The sequence below is a fragment of the Monopterus albus genome, unplaced genomic scaffold (genome assembly GCF_001952655.1).
Source record: "Monopterus albus unplaced genomic scaffold, M_albus_1.0 scaffold209.1, whole genome shotgun sequence".
NCBI classification, from domain to species: domain Eukaryota; kingdom Metazoa; phylum Chordata; class Actinopteri; order Synbranchiformes; family Synbranchidae; genus Monopterus; species Monopterus albus.
Genome location: NW_018128089.1, coordinates 1,498,348 through 1,521,767, shown reverse-complemented (window position 1 = coordinate 1,521,767; position 23,420 = coordinate 1,498,348). Strand labels below are relative to the sequence as shown.

Sequence of the window (23,420 nt, the reverse complement as noted above, 5' to 3'; positions counted from 1 at the left end):
GGATTTGGGTCCCTGTAAAGTAAATAAAACCAGATATCACTGTCCTCTTTACAGTGAGTTTCACAGCAGGAAGAATTCCTGACAGGCAGCTCCATCCATGAACCTCACATTGCCCCCCACCGCCCTGTGGCTGGGAACACTGGGACTGTAAATCTATTCATGTCCATCTGAGGAGGATTTAATCCTCAGTCGGAGCTGTCAGGCTGTATGGTGTTTATTTAGAGCCATCTTAAAATGTAAAGTACAATCAGCAAATGTTTACAACACACAGGAGCTCAAACTGCAGTGGTAGAAGAAGTACTCAGGTCCTTTAGTGCAGTGCAGTGAAGGTAGCAATACCATGGTGTCCAATCCAATCCATGCTTTTATCACTTCCTGCCTTGACTATTGCAATGCTCTATACTATGGTGTTAACCAGTCCTCCCTCTCTTATCGTCAGATGGTTCAAAACGCTGCTGCTGCTCCTCTTCTGACAAGTATTATAAAATTCAAGCATACAATGCCGATATTGGCTTCTCTCCACTGGCTTCCAGTCTGTTTTAAAATCGATTTTAAGATTAGGATTTTTGTTTTTAAGGCTCTTAATGGTTTGGCACCATCTTACCTCACTGAATTAGTGCATTGGCACAAACCTACAAGGTCTACCTTTTAATGTTAGATCAGCTACTGACCTGACAACTTTTAAATCATTGCTCAAAACATCTTTATTTGCCCTGGCTTTTAATACACAGTAAGGCCTGATGTATTCCTTTTAATTTTAATTTATTGAATGTATGCCATCTGTGTGTCTGTGTTATTGTGTTGTTTTATTTTTTTTCCCTGATCTTATTTATTTTATTTTAGTTATTTATTGTGTTTTTATTCTGCCATGTAAACTGGATCTTGTTTTTAAAGTGCTATATAAATAAATTTGATTTGATTTGGTACATATACTCTGCTACTAAGTACAGCATTCAAAATGTAGAAAAGTACTATCATCCAAATATGCTTGAAGTACCAAAGTACCAGTAGTCCTCCTGCAGAATGACCCATTTCATATTGTCTCTGGCACTACTGGATTATAATGACTGATGCATTTTTGTGTTCATCACTTTAATTCAGCAGCTGGTAAAGCTGATTGGATGATGTCACCCATGTACTGCTGTGTAGTTTCAGCTATAATAACACATTACAATTTATTTTTTGAATCGATGTTGTGTTAATAATGAAAATTTGTAAAATACCAGAAGCTGTTGGGAGAAAAATGACAGTTTCCCTCTGAAGTGTAGTGGAGTATCAAGTAGTATAACATAGAACATCCTCTAATGCACAGGTACGTCTAAACTACTACAGTACGGGACTTCAGTAAACATACTGAGTCACTTCGCACCACTATGAAGCTCCATTACTCCCCCAGTAGAAGATGTGCTCCCAGCACACTGCCCCCGTTTATTTTCCTGTGTGTGTCTGTGAATAAGGAGTCGTGTAGTGGAGCAGGGGCCCACACTTCCTGTTAATAAAGGGCTCAAATGTCAAATGAAACCCAACACAACAACCCACATTCACACATTCTTGTGCATTAGTGCGAGCCTGTGACAGATCTGTGCTTGATGAGTGGTTTCTGCCTCCGGCTGATTTTCCAGGCGTGTTGGAAAAACCCTTCTAACACACTGTGCATGTCGGGATCTGTCCCAAGAAGGTCTCCTCAGGATGGATGGGCTGCACTGTAAAACACACCATCTTAACATTTTCATCTCTGCATTTCCCCTTAAATCTGACGCTTTAATGTGAAATGGATATTCTCCCGGTTACAGCATTATTCCAGACAAATCATGAGAAACAGTACAGGCTAAATGACACACGCTGAATAGACTATGGTGAGAAAAGCCCGCCTGTTGGAATCTGACTCCAAGTGTTAGAGGGCATCTAACAGCATGTGAGGCAGTAGACGAAGACTGACTCAGCTACAGTGACTGTGTGACGGGGGCAGGGAAGCAGCAGCTCGCTTTACGCTTGCATTCATGCTGTCTTCTGTCAAACAGCCGCTGTAGTTGCTTTTAAGTTGGGCTGTGGCTCTGAACAAAGCTGGGGCAAACCTGCGGCTGCTCATGAAAGGGTTAAATGTGAATCTCTGGTGCTGGAGGACCCACCCTCACTTGCTTGCTCTCTTCTCAGTGAGTCAGTGTCTCTCGTCCAGGATGAACATGCCACTCTCTCTCTGGTTTGCTGTGCTGCTGTCGACCTGCTGCGGTGAGTGACCTCTGACCTCTGAGACCTGACACAGAAGGTGAAACTAGGCCAGATGTGTTCAAGTGTTAGTCCTTAAATCTGTGGTATTGATTAGGAGAGAGAGCCATCCTGGTTTTACTGGTGATCAGTGGATGGAGGTTGATTTATTGATCTAAAAGCTGATAATCTGAATATCAGAGAGGTTTATGAGTCATTGTGTTGCCTTGCCTCAGTGTTTGTTGTTATACACTGAAAATCACTGGGTCCAAATATAAAACACACACAGAGGTTTGCACTTGTTGTTGGATTATTGATCCAAACTTAGAGATGGTGATTACAACCAGTCATTGATTGCTTATTAACATAATTAACATAAGCAATCAATGAGTGATTACTTACTAATTACTCCTCAGTAAAATTACTGTTACTCATTGTTCCACACACACACACACACACGCACATACACATATCCCCTGTTGTATTTAACATTTGAAGACTCTTAACAAATGATGATGACTCCAGCTCGGTGTTAATGATGCACTCTGTTCGTGTGAGCACAGCTAACAGTTTGTGTGTGACAAACCTGAGCCATAGTTTGGATAAAGAACTCAGCAGTAAATGTAACACTGAGTCTCTACTTTGTGATTTTTACTGTTTATCATTCTAAACCTTAACAAACAACTAAGTGAAGCTGAGCCACCGTCAGGAACCACAGCCTACACTTAACCAAACTCCAACCAAAGGGGTGTCATTTTGTTTTCAAACAGAAAACACTGATGTCCACATTTCATTCACATATTTTATATTCGAATTTGTTTTAATCCACTGCTGCTGTTTCAGCAGAAAACAGAAGGGACATTAAAGGACCATTCTACAGATTCATCACACGCCTGCTGATATTTCTCCAGCTCTTCCTCAATGTCGCACTGACCTGCAGGTGTCTCTTGGATTCGCATGACTAATGTGAAATATGTCAGCCTGCATAAACGGGAACCTGCTATATAGGCTTCCCAGCATTGGTCTGCTGTTGTGTAACGGTCCAGTCGTCGATTCAAGTGAAGCGCTGAACTCAGAAACCCTCAATCTGCAGCAGCTGCTTAAGTCTCATTTTCCTTGACAAGAAGAAGCAAAAGATAAGGCTGTAGAAGAAGGTCCCTGTGTGTTTCACAGTGTGTTGGTCGTAACATGACGTGTTGACATGTGGCTGCTCTGCTCTCTTTACTAAATTCCACAAAAAGCAAAAAGCCTGTTAACCCACACATCAGGGTGTCATTTTCTACTCTGACTTCCTGCCAGAGGCTCTTATTTTGTAGGAGACCTCCTGATTTTTACTAGTTCCAGTTTCACCTGAGCTAATCAGCAGCTGAGTGAAGTTACATGGCTGACTGAGCTCAGCTGGGACTTGTTGCTTTTCCTGTATAACCTGTCTCCTGCCACTCTTCAGATGCCAGATTGTCACACTGGGTGCAGGAAGTAATGCCCCGCAGTCTCCTGTTCTCTTTATCCTAAGACCTGTACCATGCTTCTTTTACTCCTTCCTTCTGTCTAGTACGCGCTGACCTGTCATCTGCTATTTTATGTAACTTTAATAATTAGGTACTGTAGGACTATGGCTCTTGTTACCATTGCTAACTCTGAGAGACGAGACAGTCCAAGTAACTTCAAAACAGTGCTGATTTATTCAAAGGATCACAGGTAAAATTAACATTACACGCTCAGGTATCTTGCACCTCCAAACTGCACGCAGGCAGATGTAAGATGAAAGACCCTGAACCACAACAGGCCTATACATTATATCACCTCAGTTGGGCTAGCCCCATACTACACAGAAACGTCAACCGAGACGTCTCTGTTACCAGCTTTGCAGCTGGCCATAGCAGTAGTCAAAACATGAAGCAAATCAATGTGTGAATGTGTGTGTGTCTGTTGATTAAGTGGTGTGTAACTAAAAACATTCTCACAGACTTCTAGAACATGTAGGGACTTAACATAAGAACATATTATGGCTAAGGCTACAGTTGTACACGTCGTAATAATAATATTAAACACCCTGTCTGCTGACAGTCATCAACTCTTCTCTCTAGTTATCCTTGACCAGATGTACCCTGTAGAAACTCATAAGCATGACTAAGCATTTAACAGTCTAACTAGACATCCTATCTCCACAAACATTTCTAATACATAAACTATCTAACCAATATTTATCTGACTAAAAATACCTAACAGTACCGAGCTAACTAGCCGAGCTGTCCGCAACAACAGAACACTGAATCAGTTTGCAAGGCCATAAAGGTTATTACAAGCAATAACTGCTGATAAATCCTGCTGTCCCCGACCGAAAACAGTGGACTGTTTGGAACTCTGAAGTCATGTGACCCGCTGCCATTTTTGGCCCCTCAATGTTGCAGCTCTAAACACCTCTGGTCCTTCTCAATGTGAATTGAACTCTGCTTCTTACCTCAGATTATTTGTATTGAATCATGAAACCTGATCTGCTGGATGTGATCAGACAGAGCAGCTCGGCTTTCACACTCCATCAGAAACTCAGCCAAGCATCACAGAGACAAAAAATCCTGGAACATGATGCTCTTTAATGCAGAGTCCACTGAAGTGACTTATAATCACAATTGGCAAAACCAAGTGGAGATGGTCCAACTGTTTCCTTCTCTGGATTGGTTTTCTCTGTGGGCGCTGGAGGTGATGAGATGATCTGCAGCTGATCAGGAACTGGCAATGAGCCGGTCTTCACACAGAGAAGACGTGCCCATCAGAGTGGAGAATGTTCATGTAAACCTGGATTAACAGGAGATAAAGCCCTGCTTTTGTGCTTCACTGCCTTGTTCCTTTGATCAGCAGCCTGGTTTTAAGTAAAAATGGACCACAAATAACAACATGAAATTGTCTTTACTGGACAAACATGCAGTAGTTTTGCATCCCTGAGCTGTCTGCAGGTCTTCCCCTCCTGCTGTGGCTGCAACCTTCACCAGTCTTGCTGACATGATTCACTTTAGGCACAGTTACTCAAGTAGGACTTCACTTTGAAGCCTTGAAGTCTGATGTTGTACTTTAACTGTTCCACCAAGTCTGTGGCCCAGGCCACTAGATCCTGTATTGGCCCCCACTTTATGAAACCGGTTTCGTTCAGACTCGCAGCTCGTGGCTCAGCTCAGAAAAAGGTCTGCTTGAACACAAAACTCACACACTGAACCAGAGCCACCATCTTTCCAGAAGCCGAACCAAAGTGTGAACCACAAATGGGTCAGGATGTGGACTCCGAGGTTCTCCACCTACCACCACCTCCTTTGACTCTGCTGCTGTTAGCAAAAGTGTTGCTTCACTCATTCAGCAGAGACGTTGCCTCTGAACATGACTTGGTTTTATAGAATCAGCATGAAGATGGGAATGTGTGAAAATGCAGCATACAGACACTCAACACTCACAGTGTGATCACTTCGCTGTTGGTTTCAACAAGAACGCTGATCCTCTGCGTCTCAGTAAATGGGACTGCTGACAGTGGTTCTTTGTGTTTTGAGCCCTGACTGCAGGCGAGTCATGACACGTTTCAGTCTGTCTCACTGAGTTTTCATAAGTAGCTCCATCAGCCAGTTTCTGTTCAGATTCTGGTATTTTTGTCTGAAATATGAAGTGAAGTGTTTGTCATCAGACCTGCTGCAGCTTGAAGCCTCATGAGTGAATTTTTACTCAGATCTTATCTTTCCCCAAACTGCTGGCACATCCAGGAGGTCACTATGAAACCCATCTGCTGTACAGAGTGTGGGGATCACTGTGCAAACAAAAACACAACTCTCCACTTTAATGACTCACTACTCTTCCAAACATTTTCAGTTTCAGTTTCAGCTTTTGCATTTGTTTTTCTATTTTTCAGATGTCAGTGTTACTCTGCCAGTCTCCGTGCACAACACAGTTGTTTGTCAATGCAGTTGATGAAAGTGCATGTTACCAATTACCAGTATCATTTAAATATCAGCCTTTTACCCGTGGCCTGACTGCACTACTGCTATCAGGTGAGCTCATGATGGAGCCTGCCAGCATTGCGCTGTCATTCTTTAATTTCCTGCCTGCTGTCATTCACCAGCTGAGGCCTCTTTCTCATGACCTGTAGTAACCCCAGTCACTTGATGTCTCCCTGCTCACCTATTTCCCATTAGCTCCTTAGTATATTTTCCTGTCCACTTGTCTGTCCTCCCAGCTGCAGCTTCCAGTCTCACTCACCTGACCACACAGTTTTAGCATCACAGCTGTGAAGAGAAACCACCCACTAGTTAGGTCGACTCAGTTTGTCAGTTTCGCCTGTTGTGGTCAGTTACTGCACTGAACTGCTGAGCTCTGCAGCCTTGAATCAACCACAAGAACCAGGACACAGCTGCAGTGATGAGTTCTACATCTGAGCTGCTGCTCAGTTAATCTGCGAGAACTGGGTGAGGAGTCACAGTGGTACTGGGAAGAGAAGCATTGAGGTCAGGTCTCATGTGTCCATTCATCCACCAGTTAGGGAAACCCTTAGTTTGTGCTGAAAACTGATTGAAGCATCAGTGTATTAATGTGGTTGGTCAAAGTGGGGACATTTAACCTTTACATTCTGGTGTGCAGTCAGTACAGAAAATGGCTGACTTAAGCTGATCATGTATTCTGTGCACATAATAGTAGCATTAGTTCTGAAATGCCATGGAGTAGATGTATATAGTAACCTAGAGCCCCACTACTCAAATGTTTAATTATAGTAAAAGTGTTGAACATGAGGAGTTAATATCACACAGGACAAATTCACCAGTGAGCAAGAAAGAAACACATTTCCAGATTTGGAAGGGGAATGTTGTGTGGGTGCTTAGTTTAGCACAAAGAATGGAAGCGCAGGGAAACTGTTGGCCTGAACACATGTCCATAATGTTCCTGTTCTTCCTCCACAGGAAATGTAGGGAGCCATGAAGAAGAGCTGACCACAGATTACGAGTTCCCCACAGTGACAGCAACACCAGACTACGACTACAACGCCACCTTTGACTACTACTTCGGTAACTCCGGCACCGACAGCAGTATCAGTACTGACAACAGTATGTGTGGTAGTAACAGCAGTACTTGTGCTTCACTGTCTTGCAGTGACCGGGTCTTACGAAGGCAAGAGCAAGGTGAGTGTCCTGTTGATTTGAACGTAACTGGTTGCTGGGACTGTGTCAGTGCTTTGCTCAGAGCCTGTCTGTAAAGCTGCCACTCTATTTTTAACAAATCTATGAATTCCACTTCATTTCCAAATAATCCCCTCAGAAATTTAGTGCAATGAGCCCGTCGGGTGTAAAATAATGTGCCACTGTTCATGTCTCAGTCCAGAGATGCCCGGGGGGGACAGGAAGTCCATCAGACTTATCACTCATGAAATAAAAGTCTATGATGTCAGCTGGAGAAAATTTGCGGCACTGATCCAAACTGTCGCATCTCGATAAAAAACTGTCTGAACACTGCTGTTCTGTTTTACTGAGATGTGTGTGTGACCTTAAATGCACTAGCAGACAGTAACATGCATGTTCATAAATATGACTGTTTTACACATGATGTAGTTTAAAACAGTAACCTGTTTGTTGTCCTGACCTCTACATGACCTCTGTCAGGCCTCAGGGATTGGTCAGTTAACCCCGCTGCTCCTCCTAGGATTGGCTGCTCATCAGGTCTGGAATTGACAGAGGGTGGAGTCGAGAAGCACCTGCAGACAGGTAAGTGCAGACAGTGTGCAAGTGATGATAAAGCCTGCTCAGGTTCTAATTCAAGGCCTTTGAAAAGACAAAACATGTCCTACGTATGGACAAAATGCCACACACTGACAAAGCAGCATTAGTGCTGAGTTCACATGGAACACCTGTGGTCCCGACTGGTATTTTGCTTGTCTGTGAGCTGCTCTCTGATAACTTGACTAAAACATTCAGTTTTATTCACCTTTTTCCCCCTTTGTCAGAGGTAACAAATACTGTTCTGGTGCCTGAATAGGCTCCCTGCTGCTTTGTGTGTGTGTGTGAGCACGTGGGACAGTTTAGGACTGAAGAGGAGTCCAGAAATCTGAGTTCTGGACCCCAGTTTGTGAAATGATGCTCAGAAACACTTCAGACCATCCTTGATAAACCTGTGGGAAACTCTGCAAAACAAATTCAAGTGAGTCAGTGAGAGGAGGATTTATAGATGGTGGGAAAATGAAGAATGTCAACTGTGTGTTGACAGCAGACACCTGGGTCTGTTCCCCAACCAGTAAACACATGCATCTGCACTGGTTATTGATGTTGTCACTGGTAATGAGGTGGTTTAAACACAATATGAGTGTTATTGTGCACAAACCTCATCCAGAGAACAGCAGCTCCAGTGAATGTGGTGTCCTCACTGTAACGTGAGTCCAGACCCTGGTTCAGCTTATCGCTCTGTGCCATAGACCTCCACAGCTATTAAACCTCCCCAGTGAGCCACACCGCTGCACTGGGGCACAGGAAACACAAGGCTTGAGCTGCACAGATAAGATGTGACAGGATGGCAGAGGCTCTGAGGATGAGCTTTTGCGCTCACACGGGCTACACTTCCTGTGCCCTGTAGCCTCCTGACTCGGTTCCCTCCTGCGTTGTGGACAATGATTTATCTTGATCCGACTCTTGGCTTTGTGTCAATTGACTGTACCAAATATGAACACTGACAGCTCCTGAAAGTGAAGCTACCGTGAGTCGATTGCCCTGTGGTGGCTGGTTGCAGTATAGGTCAGATCCTGCCTCCTCCATATTAGTGGATAGGACATGAGCCAAACTAAACTTTGATAGATATTATCATCCTGTGTGTACAGATGGTCATTTATCTGGTAAAGTTATTAGCAAGTTTGATTTTAAAAGAAGCATTTCAGGTGATTTGACAGATTTGATTGGTGTCTAATGCATCACTCAACTACCCAGTCGCTACTGCGCAGAATATGGTTGCTAAATGCTAAGATGGTTGCTGCTATTTTGGCTTCACTTTTGCATAGCGGAGGGATGTGACGATGAGTCGTCGGTCTCTATACAGTGAAGGTTTGTCTTATGAAAGTACAAAAAGAAAAAGGTTCAGTGTCTTTGCTCTCCAACATCAACTGTCCTCTAGAGAAAAATCCTCTAAGCGAAGGTCAGCTTTTCATTTGTCGAAACTGCAGCATGACCAGACTGTTTGTTTGAAATGTTATTTCAGAAAGCTCTCTCTCTCTCTCACTGCAGACATCTCCTCCTGATCAGCTGAAGATCAATCACTGATCACACACTCCATATGATTGAAAGCAGCTGATTGATTCCTGATCCATTTTCATCATCTGATGTTTGATATGTTTTTGTCCTGTAATAAATGATTTCACGTATGCTGCTTCGTGTGATGTTATTAACTGATCAATCAACTGATACAAACTGATCAGTAACTAGTTGCTCAGTGTCTCTGCTGCCACCTGCTGGACACTGATCAATAAAACACTAGAGATGGGACAGATCATTTAAACTCTACTGATTAGACAGTGCACATTACTAAACACTTGTATAAGAATGTTTGTGGAAGTATACTTTGGAATATTAGAGCCTTGTCTTTCTCTGGAATCTATAAATATCTACAGGTTGTGACAAATGAAACTCCTGAACAAGTGGAAATAAGAGGTAATTGATTCATCTGCTGATTGTTTATTTGCAGGCAGGAACCAGACGGGGAAGGTAGATTCTTCCAGTCCAAGTCCTCAGGGTTTAGGTGTCTTTGACGTTCTCTGTGACGAAGTGGGGCAATGTCTTCCACTCATTAACTTATCTTAAATAAGGAACAGATGGCAGAGTGGCAGCAACAAGCCTGCAGGCTGATCACATTTGAGCAGCAGAGCCCAGATTTCAGTCAGGACCACAAAGCTGGAGTCCAACAACTGTTGGACACCTGGTCCAGTTTCTCTGGGACAGAGCTGCTTCAAGTTCTCGCAGATAAAACGTATCCGAATGCACATCCTGCGATAATCTAGTGTATGCATCCACTTCCAGACATGGAAGTACTCAGACTCTTTACTGCAGTAAAACTACCAGTATCACAGCATAGAAATACTCTGCTAGAAGTCTTGCCTTCAAAATGTTACTGAAGTACAAAAGTAATATTAAATAATAGGTTACTTGAAGTACCACCAGTACCAGCAGTCACTATGTAGAACGGCCCATGTCACATTAATGTCTCTGATACTACTGGATCCTACTGACTGATACATTACTGTGTTCATCACTTTAATGCTGCAGCTGGTAAAGGTGGAGCTGATGTTAACTACCTTATATACTTATACTGTGAAGTACTTTACATCCTACTGGGTAGCTGGTGAATTTCCCACTGGGATCAACAGAGTCTGATGATTCTACTGTGTTTGGTTTGATTCATCTGATTCTGAAAAGGAACTGAAGTTATCAGATCCATGTAGTGCAGTAAAAAGTACCAGGTTTTTCTCTGACAGGTAGTGAAATACTTAGTGGTACCAGGTTTGTCTCTGACAGGTAGTGAAATACTTAGTACCAGCATCAAGATAAAGTACCAACGATAAAAGTACTCCTTCTGATATGATTGATATGATTATTATTTCTGATGTTTGTTAAGTAGAGCTGATTTTAATGATGAAGTGCCACTGGGTAGACTGTAACTGGTGGAGGTTTTATTTTAACCTCTAATAGTACTTAATAATTTGTATACGCATATATCCTGAATTATCTGAATCTGTAATGTAACTAAAACAGTCAGAGTCAGGTAAAGGTGAAAATGGAAAAAAAACCCTGGGTTTTGGCTGCATTGACCACTGCTGCACAGAGATGTTTACAGACTGTGAATTCAGAGATATAAAGGAGCACTGCCACCAGAAAAATACTCATACAACCTGTCTCCAAGGCTTCACTCTCAGAAAATGTGAAATGACTCGGCAGGTAACTTCCCATTTATTAAAATAGGTTTATAAACGTAGGAATACAATCTGATCGACTGAAAATATTCCAACACAGAGTGGTCAGTGAAGTATACACCTGATCAGAACAGTAACAACACAAAGCAACACAAACAAAGAAAAGAGCTAATCTCCAGTAAAACTAAACATGGTGACACTGTACTGGGATCACCTTCACTCAGTCTCTAAAGAAAACTGCTGCTTCAGTCAACAGCTGAACACTAAGATAAGAAAATTAACCAGTCTGAGTCCAGAACGCTTCAGAAACTGTTTCCCTGCCCCTCCAGTGTCTCAGTCCGAGTATAGCTGTGTCTCCCCAGCCATCGACATGTACTCGTCCAGCTCAGCATCCAAACGGCTCCTGGACATGGACATGTAGTCGTCTAGCTGTTTGTCCAGTCTGCTCTTGGTCAGGGACATGTACTCGTCCAGCTGTGCATCCAGCTGCATCTTGGTTGGTACCTTGTCTCTGCTCAGGTCACACTCCCTCGAGGCAGTGACCCTGCCCTTCGACAGGTGCAGACTCAAGTGTTGTCCTGCAGGAAGAAAATACTGTTAGACCATGAAGCTCCACACAGTGGTCACCATGATACTGCACTGACCCAGACACAAGAGAGTACTAATAATTTAATGAGGTGCTTTTCAAAGCAGCAGCTTCAGCTCTTCGTATGCCTGGGAAACCGATCTGCTCTCAGAGCCGCTGCCACAGTGAGAAGCTCATTCTGAAGCTCAGTTCAGTGTGAATGTGATGAGGGACTGACCTGCAGTCATTGTCAGGATGTTCGTGTTCCCCTGGAGTAGATGCTGTCCGAGTTGGCTCTGTAGGTTACGTCTGCCTGTAGAGGAAACACACAGGTACAGCTGAGGTCCTCTTCTAAACTAACACCTGAAGCATCAGCAGCACCAACATCATGGACTCACTCCTGTAGGTAGAAGTGAACCTGGGTCTCCATCTGTACTTGTTCATGAAGCTCCAGAAACCTCGAGGTCTGGAGGCAGAGCAGCAACAAGTCACCTGCCGCCAGCCAAGTCGAGTCCAGACACTCCTCCTCTTCCTCTTCCTGCACCTCCAGCCTGGGCCACCTGTTGCTCTCATCGGTCTGTGACTCACCTGCTTCTTCCTCACCAGCAGGACCGTTGGCGGGGTGCCGAACACCGTCCCCTGCTGCTGCAGGATGGGGTTTAAGTTCACCATTGTGGGCTGGGTCAGCTGGTCCACAAGAATCTGAGAGAAGCTGCTGACAGAAACAGAGCGTGATGACAGGGGTGAAAGCAACACGTGTTTGAGACATGGATAATATTACAATAAGACATACACTGTTCAGGGCAGCTAAGACACTTCCATATCCAATAAATTACAGGATTACAGCAAAACTGGACCAGATCCTACATTATCTGATTTAGCACACATCTGCTCACATGGCCAGGAATCAAAACAATTTTATTTATATAGAGCACTTTAAAAACTACATCCAGTTGACCAAAGCACTTTGCACAGGCAGAATAAAATCACAATAATTAACCAAAATGAGATAAGTGTGTCTCACCGCTCATTGAGGGAAACGGCTGAGGTGCTTCTCAGGTAAAGTGAGCATGGTTTCGATGAAGCCATCAGTTCCCTGATTCTCCGACTTCTCCTACAAAACGTGGATGGTTGGGAAAAAAACTCCTAAATAATTTTAAAAAAGACAGACACCCCTTTTATTACAAAGAGGGAAAACAGCAGGCTGTATGCTGAAGTTGATATCGGCACATAACACCACTTTTAAGACCAGACACACTTTGACATATACCCATCACAAGCGGATTCTACTTCAGGATGTAGCTAACTGGCTTAAAACGTTACTTCGCGCCACACACAATCCGCTGTACCGGGCGGTAACATTAACTTCGCTGCTAAAAGGTTGAAATGGGTTTTTACTTAAAACGTGCTGATTCCTGGTCCAAATCACAGCCGAATTTAAGAGGAGACCACAACTATTCACTAGTCTTGAACTTTAAGGTATAAAGTGATTTTAAATTGACAAGAAATTGTTAAATATTGAGTTTCACCTATTTGTAACGGGGATTATCAGTCATTCTCTGCACAAACCAGCACATTTGGAGCTAGCATTAACCTAAATGTTTTCGTGACTGGGAATGTACCAAACAACCTTTAGCTAAAGTTAGCTACGCTAGCATCACCTTGTGAGACAGCCGAGTGTCAAGTTGGATAAAAGCAGTCGCTTTAAACTCAGCTAACGCTAAAAGCTAATCGATTATCTCTCTATTAACAGTAACGTTAGCTAAGGTTCGCTAGGTGATACCGCGGTAAGTACTTTAAATCTTACAGTACGCCACCACAAGAAACTACACAAATGTAGCATTAACTAAAGCGAAATAAGATCATCCCCTGACAGGTAACGTTCTTTCTTAAATTATTTCACCTGTCGCTGTTTCGCCGGTTTGTTCAGTTCTCTCTTCAACCAAAGACAGGTCCGACTGAAACAGGCGAACTCCAAGAAAAAGATACTGAAAATGTTTTAGCTAACTAGCCAGCTAGCTAAAAAAAAAAAAGACTGGACAGTTGTGACATTATTTAATGTAGGCTAATCTCCAGGCTACATCACAACACTTAGAAAGCAATTCCTTAATAATAATGAGAAATTCTATTGCTAATTTACAAAAAGGAAGAAAGTCTGTTTTAAAACAATTTGACATGAACGTTTGTGATAAAGCTTAAAAATTAGGTCAAAAACTATTTGGTTTTTTATTTTTATATTTGATTTCATGGTATCTGAAGGTTTTTAATCTTAAAGGCATGGATTCCAGTTACATTTAAAAAGTCTTTAGAAGGTATTCAAACATTATATGGGCCTATATAATTTAAACGTCACATTTTTCTGTCCTGCTGTAGACAGTAACCTTACGTATAAAATGTTTTAAAGCAAAAACTGTATGGAAAAGCTCCAGTTGTTTCAGACCACTGCTATGTGGACTTCAACCAGGCTAGCTTTATTATTTTTCAGCTGGCTAATTCATCTATCTATTCATTCATCCATTTCTGCTGTTTATCCAGGTCCAGTTTGTATTTACAATTAACGATATTAGGACTTGACATTAATATGATATAAATGTGAAAAATAAATTGTGTAGCCTACTAAATTATTCTAGGGCTCATCTCTTTTAATTTGATGTGAGACCGGTAAGCTGTTAAATTTATTTCTTTGTGGTAGGCTGTTAAAGGGTCTTAACTTATGAACCCTTAGAAACACTGGTTTATTGATTAATTCATGTATTAGGCCTACAGCTAGGAACACGCGTTCGCTTCAGCATGAGATGACACTAAAGTCTACCCGATGACCTGTCAATCACCTAGTAACCAGGGGCAACCACACACCCAGAGCAGGGATTGGCTCTTACACTTTAACAGAAGTCACGCGCACAAACTTTCAGACTATGTTAAATAAATAACGGAAATGCATTCCGGTCGTAACCTTCAAAATAAAAGCTCAAATCACTGGTAAATAAAGCTTCGTGTGATGTGGGTTTTTTGGATGTCTTATTTATTTGAGTTTACCTTGGTTTATAAGATTCGCACTGCGTGCCACGATCTCCAGGGCGTTAGACTCCTTGTACTTTTAAACGCAGTGTTTTGGGGTTTTCCTTTCAGCTTGTGAAGGTACTCTTATTTTTCTAAAGTCCAGTCATCAGCCGACTTCCTGTTATGTCTGGCTGTCGAGGGAGCATGCATGACACAGCCCCTCCGCCCCCACCCCTTCTGATCTCTGTGCAGACAGTCTGGACCAGACGCACACATCGACTACAACCGGTCACGCCGTCACTGTCATCGGGTTACAGCCGAGCGGAGAGAGCTGAGTACCGGTGAGTGGAACTGAGACAGCCCGCTGACGCTTCTGTTTGTATGGAGGTCTTATAAGTGACAACTGTTGATGTAACCGCATCTGTCTGTCTGCCAGCCTGCCTGCGTGTCTGTCCATGTTCCTGTCTGCCTGTCCACCGCCTTTATGTCTGTTTGTCTGCCAACCTGCCTGTTTGTGTCCCTCTCTGCCAGTCTGCCAGTCTGTGTTTATCAGTGTTTCTGTCTCTCCATGTCTCTCTCTGCCTGTCCACCAACCTGTCAGTTCGTCACCTGGAGTTTGTTTATACTGATCACTGATCAAGCTGTAGATACCAGTAAGACCAGGATTTAATTTGTGCCGCCATATATCAGTAGCGCTGTATTCTGTAATATTTTCATGCAATCAAAAAGTATTTTCATGATCTGTTAATCAAGCAGTTATTGATCTTAGTATTATTGATCATCATTTTATTTTGAATTTTGTCAATAAAATGCCAGGAAACAGTGGTGCCATCTTCAGATACCTCGATTGTCTGATCTGCCCTCCAAAAACCAAATAGATTCAGTTTAATATAATACAAGATGAAAATCACCAATTATCTACATTTATGAATTTACAATTTTATTTTTGACATTTCTGTGTTAAAAAAGTTAAAAGTCTACAACCAAATGCCATTTTGGGCAAACTGTACAAACTGCAGCCTCCACTCTGAAGCTAGCGTTAGCTGGCTGACAGTAAGCGTGTCAGCCCAGTAGAACACTCTGATTACTGCTAATGTGATACAAAGCACTGACATTACACAAAGCTCCAGTTTCTCCCAAATTAAAATCATACAAATTCAACACAAAGGTAAAATCATGACCATGCTACTGTAGGTGACTGATGTTATCAAAACAGACACGTTAGCTTTAGATGCTAACACATCCAGAAGGAAGAACGCCACATATGAATCCAGTCTGAGTCCTTTGGCTACTTTTAACCCTCTCCATGTCAAACAGCCAAACCAATGTTAACCCTGGTTGTTGCTGTTTCTTTGTCCCACTCTCTCTGTGCAAAAGACGCCACCTCTTCACTCTGGCAGCGACTGGTTCAGACTTTTCACTGCCCAGAGCTCCTCCATGGCTGTTTGACATGACTACTGGTGGCTGGAAAAAACCTTCTTCTGTCCTTGGCTAGGTGGCAGGCAGGGCTAATTTACAGACTGTACTTTGATTATGCAGGGTGGAGAAGCTGGAATAACAACCGGAGCAGTGTAGGCAGCAGTAGCGTGTCATGGAGGGGGGGGTGTAGCTGAGAGACACCACGTCCTGTCCCACTGTCACTGGGTTATCAGACAGTGGGGGGGAAACTTAATTAATGCAACATTAAACACTTGAATAATTATCTGAATATCTGCTGATGATTCCTTTTTCAGTCAACTAATGAATTGATGTACTAATGTCTTTATCAAGGTAAGGATGTCGGTGCTCAGCCCAGCCCCAAGCAGCGCCGACGCCTGCCTCAGCATTGTCCACAGCCTCATGTGCCACCGGCAGGTCGGAGAGAATGAGGGCTTTGCCAAGCGGGCCATTGAGAGCCTAGTGAAGAAGCTGAAGGAGAAGGAGGACGAGCTCGACTCGCTCATCACCGCTGTCACCACCAATGGCGTCCACCCCAGCAAGTGCGTGACCATCCAGAGGACACTAGATGGGCGGCTGCAGGTCAGGAGCATATCCACCTTCAGTTTGTTAATTTAAAGGTGGCAGCTGGTGATTTTCTGTGTTTGTGTTATTTTCCACAAATTCCTATCAGAGACTAAAAGCAACAAAAACAAGAAGCAGCTCTAACAGCTTCTGTGCAGTGAGAAGGTAGTGGAGCATTGTCAGCAGAGCAGAGATCAGTGACTGTTCTTCCTTCAGACTCTGTACACAGTGACGCCGTTCTCGGTCTGTGGTGTTGTTTGTTGAAAACAGACAGGCCCCACGTGTTTCCTGAGGAACAAAAATTCATTTGAGAAGTGTGTGTGTGTGTGTGTGGGGGGGGGGGGGGGGGTGGGGGGGGGGGGTAAATGTACTGCAATAGTTTTTAAGGGGATAGGGGGTGTAGAGGCACAGGAGCAAGGGTGGTTGGGTGTGGGGGTGCTTCGTGTGTTTAATAGTTGTTGGATAACAATGGAGGTTTATGGCACAGACCGGTAAACTTAACCAGGGTCTGGACTCACATACATTATAATGAGGACACCACAGTCACTGATGTTGTTGGTCACTGGTCGAAGTTTGTGTAACATAACAGCAAACATACAAAATCAGTGGCTGCATCATAATGAAAACACTGGACACGATGGTGTGTTCACACTTCGTGCAGGTTACAGAGTAGCTGGAAGCTGCTCTGGTGTTTGGAGAAGTGACTTGGCTCTTTGTTATTCCAGTTTAGCTTAATTCAGCACATTTAATTTTTCATTCCCACAAGAAAGAAATTATTAAAAACCGCCTTTGCTCCTTTTATGTTTATGAAGGAATGAAATACAGAGACTTTTCATTCAGACTTTGAAAGAACATTTGTGAGTGTGTTCTACTGTGAACCTTCACTCTCAGATATCCATGATTTTTTTATGGACAGACAAAATAAAACATAGGGCTAACACATTAAAAGACAAGACACAACACATGCAACATAAAGCATAATCACATTCACATGTATTGATTTGGTAGATGTGTTACAGTTTCAATTGAAGAAAACTAAATCTAAATTTAAAATTAAGTTGACTAGTCAACACTTCATAGCTGGTTGACACAGTCACACGATCATTTGCTTCATGCATGTTTCTGTGATACCAGTCACAGATTCAGGGGGTTTCTTTGAGTTTTACAGCTTCTGAAATGTATTTTCCATGTCTGCAGTGATAATAAAGTGCTGCAGAGTAGCAGACTGGGTGTGGCTCACACTGTCGCACAGTAATTATCAGGCCAGAGGATGTAAACATGGATCATGCTTCAGTCTGCTCACAGTTTTCCTCGGGTCACATTCAGCCAGTTGCTACAGACCTCGGCATAGAATTAAACCAAACTAGCAGCCAGTAGAACCACCTGGAGAACCTTCAGAACCCTCTGAAGGACTGACTGAACTCTTCTCAGGCCACTAGCACCTAGTCAGCACCCACTACATCCACAGAAAGTCTTTGGAACTTTGCCATCTGTTCGAGAATTCCCCACATCCTTCCAACCCAAGAAGTAATTACTCACAAAGGTTCTCAAATACCCACAAAAGCCTCATCTCGTTGAGAACCCAATCAACAACTGACTGGACCTTGTTGGTATCTAATTAACCCACAGAGATGCAAAGAAATGCGTTTGTAGTAGTCTTAAAACCGCTAGCTTCTCCTCCAGTCAACCTTGAACCTTTTCAAGCCCTATAAGAAGTGGATCATCTCTCCTGTAAAACCACCTCAGGACACCCTGGAACCATATCAAGAACCCCCGAACACCACAAGGACCCTCTCAAGTACCCCTGAAAACTTTGTAAGAACATTTTGAACCTATCCAGAAAACTCAGGCCAGCACAGATGTTCATCTGTGACCCATGTACAGTGGCAGGAGAGAGTCAGCGACACCTTTGCAACAACCTGGTTTTCTGCAGTAAATTGTCATTAAATGATCTGATTTTCTTGGTTCCTGGAACTTCTTCAGAATCCTGCTGGTTCTTCTGAAGGATTCTTAAGGATGTGTTATACTTCCTCAGTTCACCCTGGAACCTCATCAACAACACAAAGACCCTGCAAGAACCCCCTTAAGTAGAAGCTCCATGAGCACCCTGCAGGTCTGCTTGTGGTTCCTAGAGTCTACAGAAGTAGAATGGGAGGCAGAGCCTTTAGCTATCAAGCTCCTCTCCTGTGGAACCAGCTCCCAGTCTCAGTTCAGGAGGCAGACACCCTCTCCACCTTTAAGATTAGAATTAAGACTTTCCTTTTTAATAAAGCTTTCCCTTTGATAAAGGTTGATATAATATTATTGTTCTATCAATTATTATATGGGATAGTGTTATAATACTGTATAGTGGTATGTAAATGCTGTGTTTGTGTTTATATATAAAACTATAAAATTATATATTGTAGTGTATATGTATGTTGTGGATACTGTATAGTACTGCATAATATTATAACCCCAGTAGGACAGTGAGGGAAGGTTGAAAGGTACTGTATGGTACTTGGAATGTTGTGATATGTCTTCTGATATTTCATGCCACCATAACGACCAGTGTGGCTGAACAGGGATAAGACCGACAGCCATCTTACTAATTGCAAGCAAACTGGGGGCCTGGATTGTCCTGATTGCCACTGAGTATATTTAATTGTACCAGTGGTTTCTAGTCAACGGGACAGCCTTCGCTTGTGCCCATGTAGTGGTGTTGATGAGTTTAGCAGAATTAATTTAAGGATGCTATTGACAGGTATTCTAGGTCAGGTTTGTTTTGTTTTGGTGTCCTCTCTCTCTCTCTCCTTGTACCTTTCTGCAGGTAGCCCTGGCTCGGGAGCTCTACGTTTCTGATGAGCAGACACTGGCCAAATCACCCTGCCCAGTGATTGTTTGTTGCGTCTTGTTGCTTTTCTTTTCTCTTCTCTCTCTCCCCTCTGTCCACTATGAAAAGTGCCCTGAGATGACTGTTGTAATTTGGTGCTTTACAAATAAACTGAATTTGAATAGAATCTCCCTGAGTCCTGCTGACACCTCCTCCTGTAAAGAAAACAAAACAAATAAAAAGATGCATTTAAAAACAAATAAGTTAGAGATGGCTATAGAGAAAAAGACCACTACTCAAAGGTCAGTCTAAACAGATGAGCTGCTTTTTAACAACAAGAGTCCAGGTCTGAAGTCCAACAGGCCTTTATTTTTGAGTCTGGAGTGAGGAACAAACCCTGGTCACAGGAGGGTAGAGACCCGCCTGCAGGAGCCTGACTGAACGTAATATCTGGACTTAAATTCTGAGTCTGACGGGGCCAGAGGAAAGACAGCAGGATTACATGAGTCCTTTTTGTAAATGATCCATGGATGGATTGTATAGACAAGATGTCACACAGCACCCTGAAGTCCCATGGGACCCCCTCCAGTACCCAATCAGAACTCCTAGTGGACCAGCAGATCCATCTGGTAACCCTGAAGAACCTCCAGACATGCAAACAGAAAAAAATTGATGTAACAGTATCATGTCAGACAGAGAGAGCAGAGACTGAAGGCTGAGTGTTTCCCCAGCCTGGAGGACGAGGAGGAGGAGGAGGGCAGGCTGGTTTGTTTTGTCTATAACACAGGAAGGGGGCCAGGTTACGTTAAGCCAGACGCTGTGTGTGTATGTGCATGTCCATCTATGGTTGTATAGACATATTTTAATTTAATACCATCGTTGTGAGGACATGTCTGGTCCTCACACCATCAAAAGGCTGTTGGAGGGTTCAAACCTGGTTTTAGGGTTCAGGTTAGAATCAGGTTTCGGTTATGGTTGGAGGCTAAGGGATGCATTGTGTCAGTGAGGGCCCTCACAGAAGTAGTAAGACGTGTGTGTGTGTGTGTGTGTGTGTGTGTGTGTGTGTGTGTGTGAGCAGACAGACAGTAGAGGAAGGGAATGTGCACACGTCTCAGTTCTTTGCTCAGATCTCACACCACAGTTTCTACACTGTAAAACGTCTGAAAGGTCAGGTCTTTAAAACAAGTGAAGCTGTCTGTGGAGAGACAAGTGGGCAGATGCAGCAGCAAGTGGGCCTTTGCTCTATTCCAGCTTTGGCTGTTATTTTGATTTCACATTTCTGTCAGGAAATGGGTCAGTTAATGTAGCAGGGGCCACTGATAAACACTGTTAAAGCTGCATGCACAGAAGCAAATGTGATGTTCAAAGGGTGTCTAGCAGAAGGGGCAGACCCCCTCCCCGTTTCATGTCTCAGATCGAGGCGAGAACATCCAAGCTTCATAAAAACAACAGGACAGAGGAACGCTGCAGCTGCAGATGAAGACCTTTGAAGCCAGCAAGAGGAGTGATGCTCTGACAGCTCTCACACTGTGATTCGAAGGCAAGCAGCAACCTCCCGGCTAAGAAATGAAGCCAGTGTGGAATTGCCAAAGCCTGTAGTTCCTTGAGCGGCCACTAGAGGCTGGCTCCAAAAGGGAGTCAGTCCCTATAGGCTCCCATGTTAAAATGCCCCCACTTTACAGCGGAAATAAATGTGTTTACAGCCTGGTACATAAAACGGTTTTGGTCTCTGTAGCTAATTTCCCCTTCTGTGACACCTGTACAGGGGGTGAATTTTTATATAACTCGCCTGTTTCAATTATATTGAGACTAAAGGTTAAGGATAACGAAGGACGTGACTGCTTTGTGTGACAGGTGGGTCCCACCACCAGTGGCTACCATCATTCTGCCCTTTCAGCCCGCCTCAGCTCTGCTCACACTCCGCCTCTTTGCCCATTATTGGATTAGTCGTAGCAAGCAGAGTGAGGCACTACCAATATGGCAACATCCAGACTTGAGCTTCAACACCACTCTCCAGTAAATCAGCGGGTGACATCACAGTGGCTTTGTCCATCTTTTATATACAGTCGGTGTTCCTGGCATGTCAGGCTGTACAGACTGTTCTACGTGTGCTAGAAGCACGACGGCCTGACCAGCCAGGCCCAGACCTTTATACCACGCTTTATACCATGCTTTGTAACCCAGAGCTGTATTTTATATTATGTTCCTATGCCATCCCTTAAGTACCTACAGTATGTGTTTATTTTCCTTTCCTCCCTGAGAGTATGTACCTGTTAGTCCCAGGTTTCTTTTTGCAAAGGGTTTGTTGTTGTCATGCTGTGTGAGTTCATTTATGGCGACAGCCAGATTCCTTGACTGAATGACACTGATTGTGAATCTAATAAGAGTCTGTTGATGTGATCAACTTGGCTCTTTCTTCTGATCTCTTTCATGGTGCTCACATTTTCTCTGGTTTTAGGAAAAGTCTAGAAGCAGAAAATTAAGCGGAGTGACTTGAGACGGATGTGTTTTGCAGTGTGTGTGTGTGTTTTGTCTGTAGAGTGTTATCCCTGCCCTTCACCTGTGCACACACAGATCACACACTGCAACATGCACTTTCTGAAGCAGCCATTCAGCCTGTTACTGGGCCCTGGTAACCTGTGAACACCTGTAAGAATCAGCCAGTGTCGCCCAGTGGGAGCTCTCTACGTAAACGTAGCATGTTTTTCTTGGTGGGACGTGGGTCTGTTAATCGCGGCTTTTCCTCCTTTGTGACTGTGCTTTGATACAGTCGTCCTCTCAGACAGTTATTCATAACAGTGTTTCCGTGGTAACCATGACTCACCTTGCTCTCACCTGTCTCTCTTTCTCTCCCTCTCTCTCTCACCTGTCTGTCTGTAGGTTGCAGGCAGGAAAGGATTCCCCCATGTGATCTACGCCCGTCTGTGGCGTTGGCCTGACCTGCATAAGAACGAGCTGAAACATGTCAAGTTCTGCCAGTTTGCCTTCGACCTGAAGTACGACAGTGTGTGTGTGAACCCCTATCACTATGAGAGGGTGTCGTCCCCCGCTACCACAGGTAAACACATGTAGGGTCCACCTGTTGCTGACTTGTCTGTCTGCCTACAGGTGGACTCTACAGTGATGTTGATATTTGCACACTGGTGATGTGATGTGCTGCTCTTGTAGAAGATGTGCGCACTTTCAGCTTTATGACTCTGTCATACAGCAGCCTTTTGTCTTGCTTGATGCTTTGAGATTCTTGTTTGCCATTGCCAGATGTTTTGGGCACGGCCACTGTAACACACTGTTTGTCTGACCTGAAAGTCTTTGTCTGAGATGAGGTCGTGAAGTTTCCCTCAGGGTGTCACAGGCAGCCTGTGGTGAAGACTCCTGGGTTCTGACAGACATGTTATGCAGGGAAATGGAGGTGGATTTGTCACAGCTGGATTAAAGAAACTTGTGATGGAAATGTGGTTTAAATACACTGGCGACAACTTGATGTCTGAGTGTGTGTTTGGGTTTCATCTGTCCTCTAACAACACAAACAGCCTGGTCCTGGTCTCGGCATGTTTAGTCTGACTCAGGCTGTGCCTCCTCTCACGCTACCTTCCTCCAGCTCCTCAGCCTCTGATAAAGGACGAGTTCATTCAGGACTGTCTGCAGATCGACCTGCCCTCGCGACCTGACACATACAGCCAGCCCCGCCCTGTCGGCATGTATCCCAGCATGCCTCTGTCTCCCCCAGGTCAGACTGTCGAATGCACTTTTCTTACGTTCATAATTCTGAATAATAATATGATGAAGATGTCGTGTCCCCTGCAGGCAACAGCACCATGACGGTGGCTGCCCTGTCAGCTGGTGGCAGCGGGGGTGTTGGGGGCGAGGGGCCAGGCTTCCTTCAGATTGCCCCACCTGACAACCATGGGGCTCAAGCATCCCCCCCT

At 43.8% G+C, this 23,420-nt stretch overlaps 2 protein-coding genes across 6 annotated transcripts in view; one reads left to right on the top strand and one right to left on the bottom strand.

The window, feature by feature from the left end:
- Window positions 1–11,134: 11,134 nt before the first annotated feature.
- On the bottom strand, window positions 11,135–13,707 carry LOC109970884 (uncharacterized). Of its 5 annotated transcripts, none has more exons than XM_020618763.1 (6): window positions 13,585–13,707; window positions 12,706–12,795; window positions 12,080–12,396; window positions 11,920–11,994; window positions 11,579–11,694; window positions 11,135–11,533 (listed from the first exon to the last, which is right to left on the bottom strand). In XM_020618763.1, exons 2-6 carry the CDS (start codon window positions 12,768–12,770, stop codon window positions 11,450–11,452), a joined length of 657 nt encoding a protein of 218 aa, XP_020474419.1. In that variant the 5' UTR covers window positions 12,771–12,795; window positions 13,585–13,707; the 3' UTR covers window positions 11,135–11,449. The 5 variants fall into 5 exon arrangements, with proteins under 5 accessions (XP_020474419.1, XP_020474423.1, XP_020474420.1 ...); XM_020618767.1 differs by having other exon boundaries at window positions 12,080–12,393; window positions 13,585–13,699; XM_020618764.1 differs by lacking the exon at window positions 13,585–13,707 and adding an exon at window positions 13,343–13,541.
- Window positions 13,072–23,420, top strand: part of LOC109970860 (mothers against decapentaplegic homolog 4-like) — a 17,336-nt gene continuing 6,987 nt past the window's right edge. The window contains exons 1-6 of the mRNA XM_020618711.1: window positions 13,072–13,160; window positions 14,934–15,022; window positions 16,452–16,700; window positions 22,375–22,552; window positions 23,093–23,221; window positions 23,299–23,418. Coding sequence (XP_020474367.1) covers window positions 16,458–16,700; window positions 22,375–22,552; window positions 23,093–23,221; window positions 23,299–23,418 — 670 coding nt within the window. The 5' untranslated portion in view covers window positions 13,072–13,160; window positions 14,934–15,022; window positions 16,452–16,457. The remainder of the gene's footprint in view (window positions 13,161–14,933; window positions 15,023–16,451; window positions 16,701–22,374; window positions 22,553–23,092; window positions 23,222–23,298; window positions 23,419–23,420) is intronic.

Coding starts and splice junctions, on each gene's coding strand:
- LOC109970884 (XM_020618763.1), bottom strand. CDS start 12,770: ATGGCTTCATCGAAACCATGCTCACTTTACCTGAGAAGCACCTCAGCC. Junction 12,397..12,705: donor GCCGTTTCCCTCAATGAGCG/GTGAGACACACT, acceptor TGTTTCTGTCAG/CAGCTTCTCTCAGATTCTTG. Junction 11,995..12,079: donor GTTCACTTCTACCTACAGGA/GTGAGTCCATGA, acceptor TTTCCTCTACAG/GCAGACGTAACCTACAGAGC.